This window comes from Balaenoptera musculus, chromosome 7 (genome assembly GCF_009873245.2).
Source record: "Balaenoptera musculus isolate JJ_BM4_2016_0621 chromosome 7, mBalMus1.pri.v3, whole genome shotgun sequence".
NCBI lineage: Eukaryota > Metazoa > Chordata > Mammalia > Artiodactyla > Balaenopteridae > Balaenoptera > Balaenoptera musculus.
Window position 1 is genome coordinate 92,047,161 of NC_045791.1, and position 20,020 is coordinate 92,067,180.

The 20,020-nt window shown below is 40.6% G+C and overlaps 1 protein-coding gene across 1 annotated transcript in view; it reads left to right on the top strand.

Moving 5' to 3' along the window:
• Window positions 1–20,020, top strand: part of XRCC5 (X-ray repair cross complementing 5) — a 97,109-nt gene that overhangs the window by 28,704 nt on the left and 48,385 nt on the right. Inside the window, exons 12-14 of the mRNA XM_036858502.1 lie at window positions 197–287; window positions 3,779–3,912; window positions 17,742–17,938. Coding sequence (XP_036714397.1) covers window positions 197–287; window positions 3,779–3,912; window positions 17,742–17,938 — 422 coding nt within the window. The remainder of the gene's footprint in view (window positions 1–196; window positions 288–3,778; window positions 3,913–17,741; window positions 17,939–20,020) is intronic.

Below are 20,020 nucleotides of genomic sequence, written 5' to 3' on the forward strand. Positions count from 1 at the left end.
AATATTCTTTGTACTGTTTGCAATTGTGTACAGCTAATCACAGAAATCGGAACACTTTATTCTCCACGTCCCAGACTCGAGCCGTCTGATTTTTGAAATCCTTTTGTTGTGCCACTTTCACAGTGTTTGAGATCAGCTTTAAATGTTTTCCATTAATTCGGTTGTTTCTGTTTTTACCTCCACTCTTTCTCATTAGTGTTTAATGTACGTACAGCTGCCTTTCATGGAAGACTTGCGGCAGTACATGTTTTCATCCTTGAAAAATAATGGGAAATGCACTCCCACAGGTGAGTTTATTTCCATTTTGCTCACTGATTGGCTCTAAACACAGACTGTTTTGGGGAAATCACCTGTCTTTAGTCATGGTTTGGGGCTAGGATTTCACAGGGTGGTGTGACAGTTGACCCTTGAACAACGAAGAGGTTAGGGGCACCTCTCCCCCCAGTCGAAAGTCCATGTATAACTTTACAGTGGGCCCTCGGTATCCATGGTTCTGTATCTGTAGATTCAACCAATCTCAGATTGTGTAGTAATGTACATATATACTTGTAATCCACATATAAGCGGATCTGACCAGTTCAAACCCACGTCGTTCAAGGGTCAACTGTAGTTGGATTCCAGTTACACTCATATACGGTAATGATGAAGGTGATTTTTTTCCAGTAGCAGGGATAGGTTTGCTCCAAACATTGTCTAGTTTCTCCCTTCTGACTCAGAGCTTGTATCTGGGGAGCAGCTTGCTGGAAATGGATGTACATGCTGTAATTGTGAGCGGAAGGTTTGCCCTCTACTGAGGTGAACTGACATGTGGTATCAAACCTGTGACTAGTGTCCTATGTAAAATATGATGTAACTTTAACCAAAAAGTGACAGTGCTGTAGATGCCCTTTTCTCTTTGTCCTTTCTTCATAGTTTGCATTATCAGTCCAAGTCCTGTTGCAGGAGTTACTGGGAGCTTAATGAGAAGAGGTCTTTATTAAGCATCTGGCTTCAAATGTCACGGTGCTACCCAGAGTGATTCTCACACACACAGATCCTGTCTTCCAGAAATCTCACAGTTTAAGACAGTTATCATAAGATATACCAGTGGGCTGAATGTAGAGAACATACCAAAAAGAACACAGAATGAACAGTAGATGTTTTAGTTGACAAGTTTAAATTTGCATCAGTGTAGGATTAGGGAGTTGTGAGGTGAGTCTTGGAACTGGGTGCCCTCTGTACACTGGGAGCAGTGTGCAGGACAAAAGCTAAGAACCAAATGGGCCCCTAGGGCTTGTATCTTTACCTTCTAGAAATGAGTCTCTCTGCATCACGTGGAGCCAGGCATGGACTTGAATGTGTAGAGGGTGCCAGTGTGTTAACAGTATTCTGTCTCTTCCTCTTGGTAATTCCAAACTTTAAATGAGAAGAACATTTAAAAAAGAGAACTTTGTTGCGAGATTACCTTATAGATATAAATCACTCAGGATCTAAAACATTAAATATTTTTCGATCTGTTGGTTTATATTGTGTGAGTTCTGTGACATTTTTGTTTGCATTTGCTCCATTGGAAAAACGGATCATTAAAATTGTTTGGCGTATTTCCCAAGTCAGCATTTATGTAGGGGTGTGTAATGCCAGCGTGGTCTGGCCTGATACTAGCCTGTCGTAGCAGATGGAAATCAACAAATATTCACCCACACAGGTACCACATCCTTCCTATTACCGGGTGGACCCTGCAGTAGGCAGCTTGAGATGGTGCCTGAAACCTCCCTTGGAAACTCCAAAAATGGGATAGAAATGTCTCATGATAAATATCTGTATACTCGTTCATTTTGTAGTAGCTGTCCAAAAGGGATGTTTGAAAAGGTGAAGAATAGAAGCATAATGAACTTTTAGGAACTGCTTACTCTTTTCCGCCTTTTGCCTAGTGAATGTGAATGATCCCAAAATAGCACTTCAGTTTTAATAGCTGAAGTGCCGTATGAATCAGCAGAATGAAAGTTACATGTGGCAGTTTAGGTAGAAGCATTTTTGGGAGAGTTGCCTTTCATCCACATTGCTTTGGGGTGTGTCCATTTCACTGACTTGGTAGATTTTTATCGGGGAGAACTTGCTTTCTATCTGGTATTAGAGAGACATAAAGAAGAGGACATCGTGTTTCTGCTCTCGAGGATCCTTAGAATTTGAATGGAGTGGGGTAAGACATGTATGCAGGACTTTTTTCCAAAGAAGACATACATACGTGTGGCCAACAGACACATGAAAAGATGCTCAGCATCACTAATCATTAGGGAAATGCAAATTAAAACCACACCTGTCAGAATAGCTATCATCAAAAAGACAACAAATAACATTTGTTTGCAAGGATGTGGAGAAAAGGGAACCCTTGTGTACTATTGTTGGAATGTAAATTGGTACAGCCACTATGGAAAACAGTATGGAAGTTTCCCCAAAAATTAAAAAAATAGAACTACCATATGATCCAGCAGTTCTACTTCTGGGTATTTTCCCAAAGAAGACAAAAACATGAACTCAAAAAGATATATGCATGCCTATGTTCATTGCCACATTATTTACAGTAGCCAAGTTATGGGAGCAACCAAAGTGTCCATCAATAAATGAATGGACAAAGAAGATGTGATACACACACGCACACGTGCACGCGCGCGCGCACACACACACACACACACACACACACACAGAGAATGGAGTATTACTCAGCCATAAAAAAGAATGAAATCTTGCCATTTGCGAAAACATGGATGGACCTAGAAGGTATTATTCTAGGTGAAATAAGCCAGACAGGGAAGGACAAATACCATATGATTTCACTTAAATGTAGAATCTAAAAAACAAAACAAATGAACAAATAAAACAGAAACAGACTCTTAGATACAGAGAACAAACTGGGGGGTTGCTAGAGTGGAGTGGAGTAAGGGGATGAGTGAAATAGGTGAGGGGGATTAAGAGGTACCAACTTCTAGTTATAAATAAGTCACAGGGATAAAATGTACAGCATGGGGAATATAGTCTATAATATTGTAATAACTTTGTATGGTGTCAGATGGTAACTAGACTTATCGTGTTGGTCATTTTGTAATGTATAGAAATATTGAATCACTGTGTTGTATACCTGGAACTAACGTAGTGTTGTAGATCAATTATATTTCAATTAAAAAAAGATTAAAAAAAAAAAAGACATGCACACAGGTCTGTGTGATTAGCACCATGAGGTTTGTGAGAGGAAAGAACTCATTCTGACTTGGGGAGATTGTAAAGGAATCCACTCACTCTGGTCCAATGGCATCTTCCTGTTAAGTTGGTATACTCTGATGCAGGTAATGTTAAATCCTTATAAAGCTAATGCTTCATTTCCAAAGGCATTTTCCTTTTCTTTTTTAATGTTATTCTCCTTTGCCAGTTACCAGTTTTTTTAATGTCAACTCAATGAATACTGAGTATTTTGAATTAGCATATGGAAGGTGGGTTTTGTATGGCTCTGGTGCATTTTTCTTGAACAAACTCTTTTGCTTTTGATAAGATATTCCACTATCAAAAGTTCATTAGAGCTGGGAAGTACCTAAAAGACCAGCTACTCTAAATAGCTCTCTTTGCAAATAAGAAAACTGAGGCTCAAGTTAAATGACTTGCATAACTAGAGAGTATTTTTGGCAGGGCCAGGACTGTATATCCTTCCGGTATTGCTGTGAATATCTGTGAATGGAAAGCATTTGTTTTGGAGACTAATGGAGGTAATCATTATTTCCTTTTGCTGCTCTGTTTATCCTTGTCTTAGAGGCGCAGTTGAGTGCTGTTGATGCTTTGATTGACTCCATGAGCTTGGTAAAGAAAGATGAAGAGGAGGGCACCATTGAAGATTTATTTCCAACCAGCAAAATCCCAAATCCTCAATTTCAGAGATTATTTCAGGTGAGAGAGGAAAGGTGAACCAGTCATACTTTTTTTTAGATGAAAGAGAGCTAAGTGAAAAGTTAGGGTAATTGGCTGGTCCCAATCAAACTGAGGGCTCAGTTGCTCTGTCTATTTAATGGAAGAATAACACCTTTCTCTACCTACAGAAAAAAGATAAAAAATACTCTGAGCTTTTAGAAAGAAAGAAGTAAAGTTAGGATGTTTTTAAATTTTTTTCTGGGAGAAGGCTAGATTTTTTTTTTTTTTTTTTAACAGGAGGGCCAAATAAAAAGCAGATTCTTCTTTTATGCTTTTTACTGGGTTTCTTCCTCTGTTTTATGTGAATGAGACTTTTCCTTGTTTTTTTTTTTAATATCCAAATAGGGGGGAGGTTTTTATGAACTGTGTAATATGTAACCACTATTAGGGAAGAAGTTTTAGAGGTCAGAGAGGTTATAGTATGAACTTATTAAAGAGTAGCTAAAGAAAAATTAAAGAAAAGTATAAAATATAAATTTCTGAGTCTTGTTCCAAAGGAATTAGAAGATGGACATTGGATTAAGGGAAGCTGGGTAACTTGACAAGAGAGCTGATTTGTGTGAAGGAAGGGAGGGATGGACCAAGGATGAGGTGGAAGGACTATCCCAATCCTGGAATAACCTGGTGAAAGCAGGACATAGGCTTCTCTGAACCCCACAAAGGTGAAAAAAATCACAAGGAGCTTTGCCAGGCAAACTTTTCCCCTCAGGGGATGGAGGGCCTACTGCTGTGGCAGGTGGGGGGAGGTGGGGAGGTGGGAAAGGAGGCTGCATGTTGGGGAGTTCCTTGATTGCCCCTTTTGACTCATCTCTCAAAGCGTCCTTAACTAACTCAAGTCCATGTTAGGACCTGTTGCGGTTTTGAGGGATCTTCTACTCAGAAGAAACTGCCTGGTTTTTTGATGTTTGTAATTAAAAAAAAATCTTTTTTTCTAAAATCAGTACTATGAAGACTAACAGGTCAAGACCTGACTCAGTGAATACTTTTGTATTCTAAGTGTAATCAAGTATAAATTACTTGTATACATTTCTTTGCTGTTTTTGACAAGTGGACTTCAAGACCTGAAGGCCTTTGCCATTTGTAGAGAAGGGAGGAGCAGACTAGTTGGTATGGAAAGCTTGCAAAAACAGGTCACTATGGTGAAAAGTAGAAACTTCTAATACTTGGCAGATACCAAGGGTAGGTACTATTATCTTCAACAAATATTTGTTGGATTAATGAACAGATGCAAGCCATAAGTGCAGGCATTGTTATCTTTTTTATCATTATTATCTTTTAAAGCTTTAAGAACTGGCAACTTTGATTTTTACAACCTACCAACTTTGTTTTCTTTTGTAGGGGAGAGTTTTTCTTTTTTTTCTTTTTTTCTTTTATTTTTTTTTAACATCTTTATTGGAGTATAATTGCTTTACAATGTTGTGTTAGTTTCTGCTGTGTAGCAAAGTGAATCACCTATATGTATGCATATATCCCCATATCCCCTCCCTCTTGCGTCTCCCTCTCACCCTCCCTATCCCACCCCTCTAGCTGGTCACAAAGCACTGAGCGAGCTGATCTGCCCGTGTGACGCAGCTGCTTCCCACTAGCTATGTATTTTACATTTGGTAGTGTATATATGTCAGTGCTACTCTCTCACTTCGTCCCAGCTTACCCTTCCCCCTCCCCGTGTCCTCAAGTCCGTTCTCTACGTCTGCATCTTTATTCCTGTCCTGTCCGTAGGTTCATCAGAACCACTTTTTATCTTTAGATTCCATATATATGTGTTAGCATACAGTATGTGTTTTTCTCTTTCTGACTTACTTCACTCCGTGTGACAGACTCTAGGTCCATCCACCTCACATACACATAACTCAATTTCGTTTCTTTTTATGGCTGAGTAATATTCCATTGTATATATGTGCCCCATCTTCTTTATCAATTCATCTGTCAGTGGACACTTAGGTTGCTTCCATGTCCTGGCTATTGTAAATAGTGCTGCAGTGAACATTGTGGTACATGACTCTTTTTGAATTATGGTTTTCTCAGGGTACATGCCCAGTAGTGGGATTTCTGGGTCATACGGTAGTTCTATTTTTAGTTTTCTAAGGAACCTCCATACTGTTCTCCATAGTGGCTGTATCAATTTACGTTCCCACCGACAGTGCAGGAGGGTTCCCTTTTTTCCACACCCTCTCCAGTATTTATTGTTTGTAGATTTTTTGATGATGGCTATTCTGACTGGTTTGAGATGATACCTCATTATAGTTTAGATTTGCATTTCTCTAATGATTAGTGATATTGAGCATCCTTTCACACGTTTGTTGGCAATCGGTATGTCTTCTTTGGGGAATGTCTATTTAGGTCTTCTGCCTGTTTTTGGATCGGGTTGTCTGTTTTTGTTTTTTTTGGTAATTTATTTATTTGTTTATTTTTTTATACTGCAGGTTCTTATTAGTCATCAATTTTATACACATCAGTGTATACATGTCAATCCCAATCGCCCAATTCAGCACACCACCATCCCCACCCCACCGCAGTTTTCCCCCATTGGTGTCCATATGTCTGTTCTCTACATCTGTGTCTCAACTTCTGCCCTGCAAACCAGCTCATCTGTACCATTTTTCTAGGTTCCACATACATGCGTTAATATACGATATTTGTTTTTCTCTTTCTGACTTACTTCACTCTGTATGACAGTCTCTAGATCCATCAACGTCTCAACAAATGACCCAGTTTCGTTCCTTTTTATGGCTGAGTAATATTCCATTGTATATATGTACCACAACTTCTTTATCCATCATTCGTCTGTTGATGGGCATTTAGGTTGCTTCCATGACCTGGCTATTGTAAATAGTGCTGCAGTGAACATTCGGGTGCATGTGTCTTTTTTTTTTTTTTTGCATGTGTCTTTTTGAATTATGGTTTTCTCTGGGTATATGCCCAGTATTGGGATTGCTGGGTCATATGGTAATTCTATTTTTAGTTTTTTAAGTAACCTCCATATTGTTCTCCATAGTGGCTGTATCAATTTACATTCCCACCAACAGTGCAACAGGGTTCCCTTTTCTCCACACCCTCTCCAGCATTTGTTGTTTGTAGATTTTCTGATGATGCCCATTCTAACTGGTGTGAGGTGATACCTCATTGGAGTTTTGATTTGCATTTCTCTAATAATTAGTGATGTTGAGCATCTTTTCATGTGCTTCGTGGCCGTCTGTATGTCTTCTTTGGAGAAATGTCTATTTAGATCTTCTGCCCATTTTTGGATTGGGGTGTTTGTTTCTTTAATATTGAGCTGAATGAGCTGTTTATATATTTTGGAGATTAATCCTTTGTCCGTTGATTCGTTTGCAAATATTTTCTCCCATTCTGAGGGTTGTCTTTTCGTCTTGCTTATGATTTCCTTTGCTGTGCAAAAGCTTTTGAGTTTCCTTAGGTCCCATTTGTTTATTTTTGTTTTTATTTCCATTTCTCTAGGAGGTGGGTCAAAAAGGATCTTGCTGTGATTTATGTCATACAGTGTTCTGCCTATGTTTTCCTCTAAGAGTATTATAGTGTCTGGCCTTACATTTACGTCTTTAATCCATTTTGAGTGTATTTTTGTGTATGATGTTAGGGGGTGTTCTAATCTCATTCTTTTACATGTAGCTGTCCAGTTTTCCCAGCACCACTTATTGAAGAGGCTGTCTTTTCTCCATTGTATATACTAGCCTCCTTTATCAAATATAAGGTGACCATATGTGTGTGGGTTTATCTCTGGGCTCTTTATCCTGTTCCATTGATCTATATTTCTGCTTTTGTGCCAGTACCATACTGTCTTGATTACTGTAGCTTTGTAGTATAGCCTGAAGTCCTGGAGCCTGATTCCTCCAGCTCTGTTTTTCTTTCTCAAGATTGCTTTGGCTATTCGGGGTCTTTTGTGTTTCCATACAAATTATGAAGTTTTTTGTTCTAATTCTGTGAAAAATGCCATTGGTAGTTTGATAGGGATTGCACTGAATCTGTAGATTGCTTTGGGGAGTATAGTCATTTTCACAATATTGAGTCTTCCAATCCAAGAACATGGCATATCTCTCCATCTGTTTGTATTGTCTTTTTTTTTCTCTTTAAAAACTTTAGTAAAATTTATTTGCATACAGAGTGCTAATTAAACTTTTTTTTTGCTTTTTCATTAAAACAGTCCACACCCTCTGTTGACACTGGTTTGTGTTGTTCTAAGTACTTGAAAACAACAAGTGGCATTTTCTTAATTACTCTAAGACAATTTTTATTAACACAAGTTGCCTTTGCATGTACAGTCCAGTTTATTGAGGTTTTGTCCTATGTGAGCTTTATCCCATGAGCATGACTCAGAGTGGGAAGGTCTAATGTTCTGCCTCCTGGCAGGGAAGATGTTTGTATCATCTTTAATTTTGTATCATCTTTAATTTCTTTCATCAGTGTCTTATAGTTTTCTGCATACAGGTCTTTTGTCTCCTTAGGTAGGTTTATTCCTAGGTATTTTATTCTTTTTGTTGCAGTGGTAAATGGGATTGTTCCCTTAATTTCTCTTTCTGTTAGTGTATAGGAATGCAAGAGATTTCTGTGCATTAATTTTGTATCCTTCCACTTTACCAAATTCATTGATTAGCTCTAGTAGTTTTCTGGTAGCATCTTTAGGATTCTCTGTGTATACTATCATGTCATCTGCAAACAGTGACAGTTTTACTTCTTGTTTTCTGATTTGGATTCCTTTTATTTCTTTTTCCTCTCTGATTGCTGTGGCTAAAACTTCCAAAACTATGTTGAATAATAGTGGTGAGAGTGGGCAACCTTGTCTTGTTCCTGATCTTAGAGGAAATGGTTTCAGTTTTTCACCACTGAGAATGATGTTGGTTGTGGGTTTCTCATATATGGCCTTTATTATGTTGAGGTAGGTTTCCTCTATACCTACTTTCTGGAGAGTTTTTATCATAAATGGGTGTTGAATTTTGTCGAAAGCCTTTTCTGCATCTATTGAGATGATCATATGGTTTTTCCCCTTCAATTTGTTAATATGGTGTATCACATTGATTGATTTGCATATATTGAAGGATCCTTGCATTCCTGGGATAAATAAACCCCACTTGATCATGGTATATGATCCTTTTAATGTGCTGTTGGATTCTGTTTCCTAGTATTTTGTTGAGAACTTTTACATCTGTGTTCATCAGTGATATTGGCCTGTAGTTTTCTTTTTTTTTGTGACATCTTTGTCTGGTTTTGGTATCAGGGTGATGGTGACCTCATAGGATGAGTTTGGGAGTGTTCCTCCCTCTGCTATATTTTGGAAGAGTTTGAGAAGGATAGGTGTTAGCTCTTCTCTAAATGTTTGATAGAATTCGCCTGTGAAGCCATCTGGTCCTGGGCTTTTGTTTGTTGGAAGATTTTTAATCACAGTTTCAATGTCAGTGCTTGTGGTTGGTCTGTTTATATTTTCTGTTTCTTACTGGTTCAGTCTTGGAAGGTAGTACTTTTCTAAGAATTTGTCCATTTCTTCCAGGTTGTCCATTTTATTGGCATATAGTTGCTTATAGTAATCTCATGATCCTTTGTATTTCTGCAGTGTCAGTTGTTACTTCTTCATTTCTAATTCTGTTGATTTGAGTCTTCTCCCTTTTTTCTTGGTGAGTCTGGCTAATGGTTTATCAGTTTTGTTTATCTTCTCAAAGAACCAGCTTTTAGTTTTATTGATCTTTGCTATCATTTCCTTCATTTCTTTTGCATTTATTTCTGATCTGATCTTTATGATTTCTTTCCTTCTGCTAACTTTGGGGTTTTTTTGTTCTTCTTTCTCTAATTACCTTAGGGATAGCATTAGGTTGTTTGAGATTTTTCTTATTTCTTGAGGTAGGCTTGTATTGCTATAAACTTCCCTCTTAGAACTGCTTTTGCTGCATCCCATAGGTTTTGGGTCATCGTGTTTTCATTGTCATTTGTTTCAAGGTACTTCTTGATTTCCTCTTTGATTTCTTCAGTGATCTCTTGATTTTTAGTAGTGTATTGTTTAGCCTCCATGTGTTTGTATTTTTTACAGTTTTTTTCCAGTAATTTATGTCTAGTCTCATAGCAGTGTGGTCAGAAAAGATACTTGATAAGATTTCAATTTTCTGAAATTTACCAAGGCTTGATTTGTGACCCAAGATAGGATCTATCCTGGAGAATGTTCCATGAGCACTTGAGAAGAAACTGTATGCTGTTGTTTTTGGATGGAATGTCCTATAAACATCAGTTAAGTCCCTCTTGTTTAATGTGTCATTTAAAGCTTGTGTTTCCTTATTTATTTTCATTTTGGATGATCTGTCCATTGGTGAAAGCGGGTGTTAAAGTCCCCCACTGTTATTGTGTTACTGTCGATTTCTCCTTTTATGGCTGTTAGCCTTTGCCTTACGTATTGAGGTGCTCCTATGTTGGGTGCATAAATATTTACAATTGTTATATCTTCTTCTTGGATTGATCCCTTGATCATTATGTAGTGTTCTTCTTTGTTTCTTGTAACAGTCTTTATTTTAAAGTCTATTTTGTGTGATATGAGAATTGCTACTCCAGCTTTCTTTTGATTTCCATTTGCATGGAATATGTTTTCCCTTCCCTTCACTTTCAGTCTGTATGTGTCCCTAGGTCTGAAGTGGGTCTCTTGTAGACAGTATATATACAGATCTTGTTTTTGTATCCATTCAGCCAGTCTGTGTCTTTTGGTTGGAGCATTTAATCCATTTACATTTAAGGTAATTATCGATATGTATGTTACTATTACCATTTCTTAATTGTTTTGGGTTTGTTTTTGTAGGTCTTTTCCTTCTCTTGTGTTTCCTGCCTAGAGAAGTTCCTTTAGCGCTTGTTGTAAAGCTGTTTTGGTGGTGCTGATTTCTCTTAGCTTTTGCTTGTCTGTAAAGGTTTTAATTTCTCCATCAAATCTGAATGAGATCCTTGCTGGGTAGAGTAATCTTGGTCGTAGGTTTTTCCCTTTCATTACTTTAAATATGTCCTGCCACTCCCTTCTGGCTTGCAGAGTTTCTGCTGGAAGTTCAGCTGTTAACCTCATGGGGATTCCCTTTTATGTTGTTTGTTGCTTTTCCCTGCTGCTTTTAATATTTTTTCTTTGTATTTAATTTTTGATAGTTTGATTAGTATGTCTTGACGTGTTTCTCCTTGGATTTATCCTGTATGGGACTCTGTTCTTCCTGGACGTGATTGACTATTTCCTCTCCCATGTTAGGGAAGCTTTCGACTATAATCTCTTCAAATAGTTTCTCAGACCCTTTCTTTTTCTGTTCTTCTCCTGGGACCACTATAATTCAAATGTTGGTGCATTTAATGTTGTCCCAGAGGTGTCTGGGACTGTCCTCAATTCTTTTCATTTTTTTTTTTCTTTATTCTGCTCTGCAGTAGTTATTTCCACTGTTTTATCTTCCAGGTCACTTATCCGTTCTTCTGCCTCAGTTATTCTGCTATTGATTCCTTCTAGAGAATTTTTAATTTCATTTATTGTGTTGTTCATCATTGTTTGTTTGCTCTTTAGTTCTTCTAGGTCCATGTTAAATGTTTCTTGTATTTTCTCCATTCTATTTCCAAGAGTTTGGATCATGTTTACTATCATTACTCTGAATTCTTTTTCTGGTAGACTGCCTATTTCCTCTTCATTTGTTTGGTCTGGTGGGTTTTTACCTTGCTCCTTCATCTGCTGTTTATTTCTCTGTCTTCTCATTTTGTTTAACTGACTGTGTTTGGGGGCTCCTTTTCACAGGCTTGCAGGTTCGTAGTTCCCATTGTTTTTGGTGTCTGCCCCCAGTGGGTAAGGTTGGTTCAGTGGCTTGTGTAGGCTTCCTGGTGGAGGGGATTGGTGCCTGTGTTCTGGTGGGTGGGGCTGGATCTTGTGTTTCTGTTGGGCAGGGCTGCGTCTGGTGGTGTGTTTTGGGGTGTCTGTGAACTTGGTATGATTTTAGGCAGCCTCTCTGCTAATGGGTGAGTTTGTGTTCCTGTCTTGCTAGTTGTTTGGCATGGGGCATCCAGCACTGGAGCTTGCTGGCCATTGGGTGGAGCTGGGTCTTAGTGTTGAGACGGAGATCTCTGGGAGAGCTCTTGCTGATTGATATTACATGGGGCTGGGAGGTCTCTGGTGGTGCAGTGTCCTGAACTCGGCTCTCCCTCCTCAGAGGCTCAGGCCTGACACCAGACCGGAGCACCAAGACCCTGTCAGCCACTCGGCTCAGAAGACAAGGGAGAAAAAAAGAAGGAAAAATCAATCAATCAATCAATAAAATTTTTAAAATTATTAAAATAAAAAATAATTTTAAAAAAGGAAGAGAGCAACCAAAACAGTAAACAAATCCACCAGTGATAACAAGTGCTAAAAACTAAACTAAGGTAAACATAAAAATCAGAAACAAATCAGTTGAAGATAGCAAACTCCAAGTCTGCAGTTGCTCCCAAAGTCCACTGCCTCAATTTTGGGTTGATTCGTTGTCAATTCAGGTATTCCACAGATGCAGGGTACCTCAAGTTGATTGTGAGGATTTAATCCGCTGCTTCTGAAGCTGCATGGAGAAATTTCCCTTTCTTATCTTTGTTCGCACAGCTCCTGGGGTTCAGCTTTGGATTTGGCCCCGCCTCTGTGTGTAGGTCGCCCTCAGGCTTCTGTTCCCACCCAGACAGGACGGGGTTAAAGCAGCGGCTGATTAGGGGGCTCTGGCTCACTCATGCTGGGGGAGGGAGGGGTACGGTAGTTATAATTGGAACGCAGGGTGAGCCTGCGGCGGCAGAGGCCAGCATGACATTGTAGCGGCCTGAGGCGTGCCGTGTGTTCTCCTGGGAAGTTGTCCCTGGATCACGGGACCCTGGCAGTGGCGGGCTGCCAGGCTCCTGGGGGGTTGGGGGTGTGTGTGGATAGTGACCTGCGCTTGCACACAGGATTCTTGGTGGCTGCAGCAGCAGCGTTAGTGTTTCATGCCCATCTCTGGTGTCTGAGCTGATAGCCGCGGCTCACGCCCTTCTTTGGAGCTTGTTTAGGCGGTGCTCTGCCTTCTGTGGGCAGACAGGGAAGGAGTCCCCTCTCCTCGCGCATCACGAAACAATGGTTCCTTGCCTCTCCGGCAGGTCCAGACTTTTTCCCGGACTCCCTCCCGGCTAGCTGTGGCGCACTAGCCCCCTTCAGGCTGTGTTCACGCAGCTAACCCCAGCCCTCTCCCTGGGGTCTGACCTCCGAAGCTGGAGCCTCAGCTCCCAGCCCCCGTCCGCCCTGGCGGGTGAGCAGACAAGCATCTCAGGCTGGTGAGTGCTGGTCGGCACCAATCCTCTGTGCGGGAATCTCTCCGCATTGCCCTCCACACCCCTGTTGCTGCGCTCTCCTCCGTGGCTCCAAAGCTTCCCCCCACCACCCCCCGTCTCCGCCAGTGAAGAGGCTTCCTAGTGTGTGGAAACTTTTCCTCCTTCACAGCTCCCTCCCTGAGGTGCAGGTCCCGTCCCTATTCTTTTGTCTCTGTTTTTTCTCTTTTCTTTTGCCCTACCCAGGTATGTGGGGAGTTTCTTGCCTTTCGTGAAGTCTGAGGTCTTTTGCCCGCGTTCAGTAGGTGTTCTGTAGGAGTTGTTCCATATGTAGATGTATTTTTGATGTATTTGTGGGGAGGAAGGTGATCTCCACGTCTTACTCCTCTGCCATCTTGAAGGTCTCCCTCGGAGAGTTGTTAACATGGCTTATCTGTATAGAGAAGTATCATTGCTAGGTTATGTATAAATTGAATTCACTTTTTCTAAAACAAATATTTATTGAGTACTAACAGTGTATCACGTGCTGGTGATACTATGAGCTCATTACCTGAAAGGACCCCTCCAGAGGAGTGAGAGGAGAAGAGAGAGATAAAACCAATAGGCACAATAGTGGTGGGTACAAAATACTGTGGGAATAAGAGGAAAGAGAGATTCTTGCAAGTGAGTGACTTCAGGAAGATTTCATTTAGGAATAAAGGCAATGTGTGATGTGATGTGGGCATGCCAGGCAAAAGTAGCACATGCAAAAGCAAGAAAGCACAAAGAAGTGTGATGTATTTAGGGATCCACAAATAGTTCCATTTGGCTGGAGAATAGGCTCTATGGGAAAATGATGGAAAAGGTAGCAGGTAGCAGGCAGGTCATGAAGAGCCAGTAGTTTTGATTTTATCCTGTAGGCAGTGGGTGACAAAATCCTAAAGGATTTTGTCAGCAGGCGGGTGACATGATTTTTAGAAAATAGGTCTGATGGTGGCATGGGAAATGGACTGGAGACCAGTTAGGAAACCTGCAGAGGCCCCCAGGAAGACTTGAATTAAAGCAGTGACAGAGAGTGGAGAGGAGAAAATTTAGAAGGTAGAGTAGATAGGACTTAAGGGATTGGATGGTGGTTGATGAGAAATAGGAATTGAAGATAACAGGATCCTAGCTTGGATGACTGGAAGGATGACGTCACCATTAATTATGACAAGGAATATAGAATGAACAGACAGAAAAGGTAATTCATGTATTCTTGCAAGTGTTAAATTTGAGTTATCTGTTGGCTGTCCCAGTACAGACACTCAGTGGCAAGTTGGAAATAGGGGTGCAGAGCCCAGGAGAGCATTCAGGACTAAATGTATAGATCTGAGAGTCCTCCTCATTTAGGTAGAAACAGAAGTGAATGAGGTCACCTGGGAGAGTCTGTTGAGTGAGAAGGAGGGAGAATGAAGTCCTGAACACCAACGTGATTAGACAATTAGGGATAGACAGAAAAGCTGCCAAAAATGAAACAGTGTTCCTACCTCCACCCTCCCCAAAAGGTCAGAGAGACAGAAAGAACTAGAAGAGTGTTGGAAAGGAAAGAATCACAAATCAGACGTTGCACAGTGGTGAAGAGAGCTGAGCCTGACAAAGGGCCTTTGGGGTTTGTAGTGAAGTCTTTGATGACTTTGAGGGCCCAGTGGGAGTAGAGTGATGGGGTGGGAGCCAGATTACAGTACCTATAGGAGAAACCTTTACTGATGAAGGGAAGAGAGAGAGAGAGGACCCAGGAAGCTACAGGAGGATGTAGGACCCAGGAAGACTTTTTTTTTTTTTCTTTTAAAATATCTATAACTAAGAGTAAATGAGCTGGGAGTAGGGGGCAGAAGGAGGGAGAGGTTAGTAATCAACTTGTTGGCAAGAGGTTAATTTAATTCTAATTTTGGAAAGAAATGCTGAAAAATATGTCTTTTGTCAAGTGTACAGTTAATACTGCCTTTTAAATAATTGATACTGGGTTGCTAAAATCAACATATTAGTAACTTACGAGCTAGCCACGTGGCCTGCAGTTTTTTCTCTAGTCTTTTTCAAATTGTAAAAATCACATCAAGGAGAACGGTTGCTTAAAGGAAAAATTAAGTAGATTGAGGACTGAGATCTCAGCTTCTCAGCTACTAAAAAGTGTCACTTTCTCATAACCTCTTTTTTTTAAATGAATTGGAATTTTTTTGATTGAATTTTTATCCTACTTAGCTTTATCTAAAATGTGACCTTTAAGAAAATATGAGAGGGTGATGCTTTAGAACATCTCTTGTGGGTCACTTATTACTGACTTATGGATGATGACACTATTTGAAAGAATTGCCTGGAATTCAGAGTTCTTTTCCCAAAAATGTCACATGGATATCACAGATAGAATCTTCCAGAGTATTTGTGAGGTAGTCTGCTATGTTGGGTGTTGGATTTCTGCTTACATCTTTAGGGCTTTCTAAGCTGTTTCTGGTATTTTAGTAACTGACCTGAAGGTGAGTGCTGTGAATTGCGAATTATGTATGAGAAGGTTGGGGTAGATTCACAGGGTTTGGGATCTTTTTGGTTTCCCCTTTTGCTTTACATTAAACAGGCCTAATGTCATTGATGCTCCAGGGAAAGTAGAGTAATTAGGGAAAAGGAAAGCAGGAGTTAGGCTCTGAAACAATGAATTTACTAGGATAAGGAAGGCTTGGGGTTGGTCTCTTGAAATCGGGAGCAGTACATGAAATTTCTAGAGGAAATTGCTATTGAATACGTACCTCAGGGTTTTCTGAATTTGTAGAACAGTGACTCTTTGATGACATTTACTGTTTAAGCCCAAGTATCTTTATCTTTTTAGAACCCAGAAGTCTAGCTTCCATTTCTACAGGGTACGAAAACAATCCATGGAGTAGTTGAAATCATAGACCTTGTGATATGAAACAGTAATTTTAAAATTGCAGGAGCTATTCAGCTCCGTCTTTTTCTTTACAATTACTAACATATAAATTGTTCAAAGGTGGGAATAGGAGCCATGTTCTCCAACGTAATTTTGGAATTATCCTCTAGCAAGGGGAGTAAAACATCAATGAATTGAGAGTTTTTTTCTTTTTTTCTTAACGGTTATCTCATTGTTTGATTACATTCCTGCACTCCTTTTAGAATACTTACTTTTCCGGGCAGATAACACTACTACCAAGGCCTGGTAGTCTGGAAGCAGTGTCAGTGATTGAATGGGAGTGGCTTGCGGTCCGGATCTCCACCCGTGTGAGCAGCGGAGAGCCTGCCCTGGCCTTGATCTTGGCCCCCCTCCTGGTGCTGCTTGCTGACACCTCTGTCACCTCTTCTGTAGAGCTCTGAGAAAGAGCGCTTTATTCACTCAGCCAGGACCTTGTAGGTGCTTATTATGTGTGGGGTGCTCTTTTCAGTACTTGGAATTCAGCAGTAGACGAGACAAACAAGATCTCTACTTTCAGGGGGAGGTAGAGGTAACAAACAGATAAACTAAAAAATTGATGAGATAATTTTAGATAATGATAAATACTGTAAGAAGTATAAGACAAGTTTAATGATAGAGAATGACAGGGTGGTAGGATGGGGGTAAAGGGCTCCTTCATACGGTGTCAGGGAAAGCCTCTCAGAAGAGATGATAATTTAGCAAAGAACAGAATGATTTTTAAAAGGGCCAGCTCTGCTGAGATGTAAGGGAAGGCAGAAGAGGCTGAGGGAGCGTTAAGTACAGGACCCAAAGTCTGGAGTGAGCTGGCATATGAGTGAAGCAGGAGGAGCCCAGTCTAACTGGGCTGGGGTGAGCAAGGAGGAGGGAGGCATTCAGGGGCTGTGTTACAGTTGACTTTAGGATATGGAAAGGAACTTGTTTTAAGATGACTTGAGCTACAGTAGAGCCGTGAAAGTGGATGCAGGGAGACCAGTTAGGAGGGGATTGTGGTAGCCCACGTGAGAGGTGATGGTGCCTGGACAAGAGTGGTATAGTGGAGATGGACGGAAGTGAGTAGATGGGTGGAGAACAGCCCAGGCTCGGCACTCGGGGGAGGTTTGGGACAGACCAGTAGTCTCATCTCTTCCACAGTGTTCATCCTGGGACTCACTGAGCATGGGCACCTCCCCTTTAGCACCTGATTCATCCACCTTAGGTTGTCTTCTAAGGTTGTGCAAGGGAGAAAACAGCATGCTGAAGGGAGGTTAAAGGATTATAACCAAAAAGTTATAATCGCAGATTGTCAGAGGCTTTTGGAATTGCATCTCAGGGAACCTCGTATATCCTCCAAGTAGTCAGAGCAGTGGCCTCTTTTTATGCGATGAGGCTCCTTTCCAGGAGGGCTTCAGCTGACGGTGCTGCTAGGCTTAGATCTGTTTTACAGTTGCTTTTAGACGTTACCAACGTCCTGCTAACCAAGGCGGTTCTGGGTCAACCCTCTTTGCTGTCTTTTACATATGGTAGGAATCCCATAACCCTCCCAAATTAAAGAATGAGGATCCCTGATCAGAAGAGTGTAATGAAGCTGTGATGTCTGCATCTGCGTTTTAAAATCCTTATGCCTTTTCCACAGTGTCTGCTGCACAGAGCTTTACATCCCCAGGAGCCTCTGCCCCCAATTCAGCAACACGTTTTGGATATGCTGGATCCCCCCACTGAGGTGACAGCTAAATGTCAGGTTCCTGTCTCTAAAATAAAGACCCTTTTCCCTCTGACTGAAGTCCTCAAGAAAAAGGACCAAGTGACTGCTCAGGACATTTTCCAAGATAAGTGAGTACTCGATGGAGCTGTGTGTGACGTTGGAACACAAAGATTGGTTGTGGTCTTAGAGGGGCTGTGGCATTAAGGGTTGCAACCTGGGTTTGTGGAATCACAAAGGTGGGAGGAAGAAACCTTTTGCTATTTGAGCCTTGCATTGGAAATCCTGGTTTCTCACATCTGTCCACTGTAGATATATTTTATCCTTGTGCACCTAGAAATTAGAGCTACCTTTGGGGTTGTTGACTTTTTGATCAGCATCAGATTCTTGATGAATTAAGTATATAGGAAGACAAACAATCTTTGAATATCTAAGACTGAATTTTAACATTTTTAAAGTAAAGTGCTGAGGATGAGAGGAGAGGGGTGAAAGTCGTAAGGTTTTTCGATTTGGAGGTAAGGTGTCAGGAGAATATCAGTGAGATTTTTGGAGGGAAAATGGGAAGGAGAATGAAAAACCTGGCCCTCTGTAGTTGTGCTGTTACCGTGTTGATGTGCTTGGTTATACCATTAGTGAGGTGTAGTTTAAGGATTGTAAAATGGTTTTCATATCCTTAGATCAAGCTCTCAGGTAGCTGTTAAGTGTTTTTTCCCCACATCAGAATCTGTTTAGAATTATATCAATTTCCATTCAAAGCAGAACAAAAACAAACCTTAAGAAGCTGTTCTTATCCAGAATTATTTGGGTGTATGACATTGATTTTACCAGGTTTTGGTTTTATTATTGGTGACTTTTCCCCCCAAATCAAAATGATCTACTCATTTCTTTAGGTTGCATTCCAAGATCCAGTTTTCGATCACAATTTTTTTCCTTTTTCTTTGATTTCCTTCCCACGGCTGTGTCTGTATTGACAAAGTAAAGCTTGTATTTGTAAATACCCCATTGGACCAGTATTGAGTAATTTCCAGAAACCTTCAATATACAGGGTTCTGTAAATTGTTAATTTAGTGAATTATCTTCCAAGTTGAAAAGACAGGTTTGCATTTTCGGTGGCTTTTTAGAGGTTAATACCCCAAACTTTGTCAGAATTGGGGGGGAAAAAAACAATCATGGGATTGAAAGATTCTCTCATGTGCATTTCTAATACACCCTGGAGGCTTTTATGTTTCTTTTTAGTCTGTCATGCCTTCTTCTACATAGGAAGACTGCCACTAAAAATCTACTTCCCCTCTGCTATCCTCATCTACCTAGATCCCTCTGGATTCGTATCTTGGAACAGTTCAGTAAAATTCTGAGTCCTTTTCTTCCCATGACAGCCTTGCTTTAGTCTCTCTGCAGTCATATGGCTGTTCTCTCTCTGTGTATTAAAGCTCCAGTTCATGATCTTGATTACCTTCTGGTATTGTGGGAAAGAAGTGGGCCATTTCCCCCTCCTCCTGTTGATTAAACTGTAAATTAGCTGGTTAAAAAAAAAACATACCAGCTAGACCCAGAAGGCTGTTCTGTGATTTGATCCCTGCTGTGATTACACCTTCAGCCCTTTGCCGTCTCTCACTCTTTCAGGAAGCTTGAGCCTGCCGGGCTTCTTGTTCTCTGCCCCCATCAGCCAAATTAGCTGCCGGGGGCCGGAGAATAATCTTGAGCACACACACCTACGCACACCCCAATTCTCTACTCTTCCTTCTCAGAAATCTTAGTTTTTAAGAACTGCAGAAATGACACATTTAACAAATATTTATTGAGCACCTCCTATATTCAGGAATGACTTAGTCCTTCTGCAGGGTTCTTACAGCCACTCAATTTTTGTGATAAGGCTCCAATCAGCTTTACAGGTGGTCTCCCTAAGGGAAAGAAAGATTGCTAGCAACCAGCTATGTTTTTGTGTATGTTCAGCATCCCTGTATCCAGGGAACATACTTCCAGTGTACGGATGAGGGGCTGAGACTGGGGGGGAGGGGCAGATGTCTGTTCAGGAAGTGCCAGAGGCCAAGGGAAGACCTCTGAGCCGGGAGTCTCTAGTTTTCATTCCAGCCGTTTCACTCTTGATCTAATTCTGGTTAAATAATTTTACCTTTATGCGAGTTCCTTCATCTGAAAACAGGTTTATCGTAAGAGACATCATAACAGTAAAATCACAGACATTAAAGGACTTC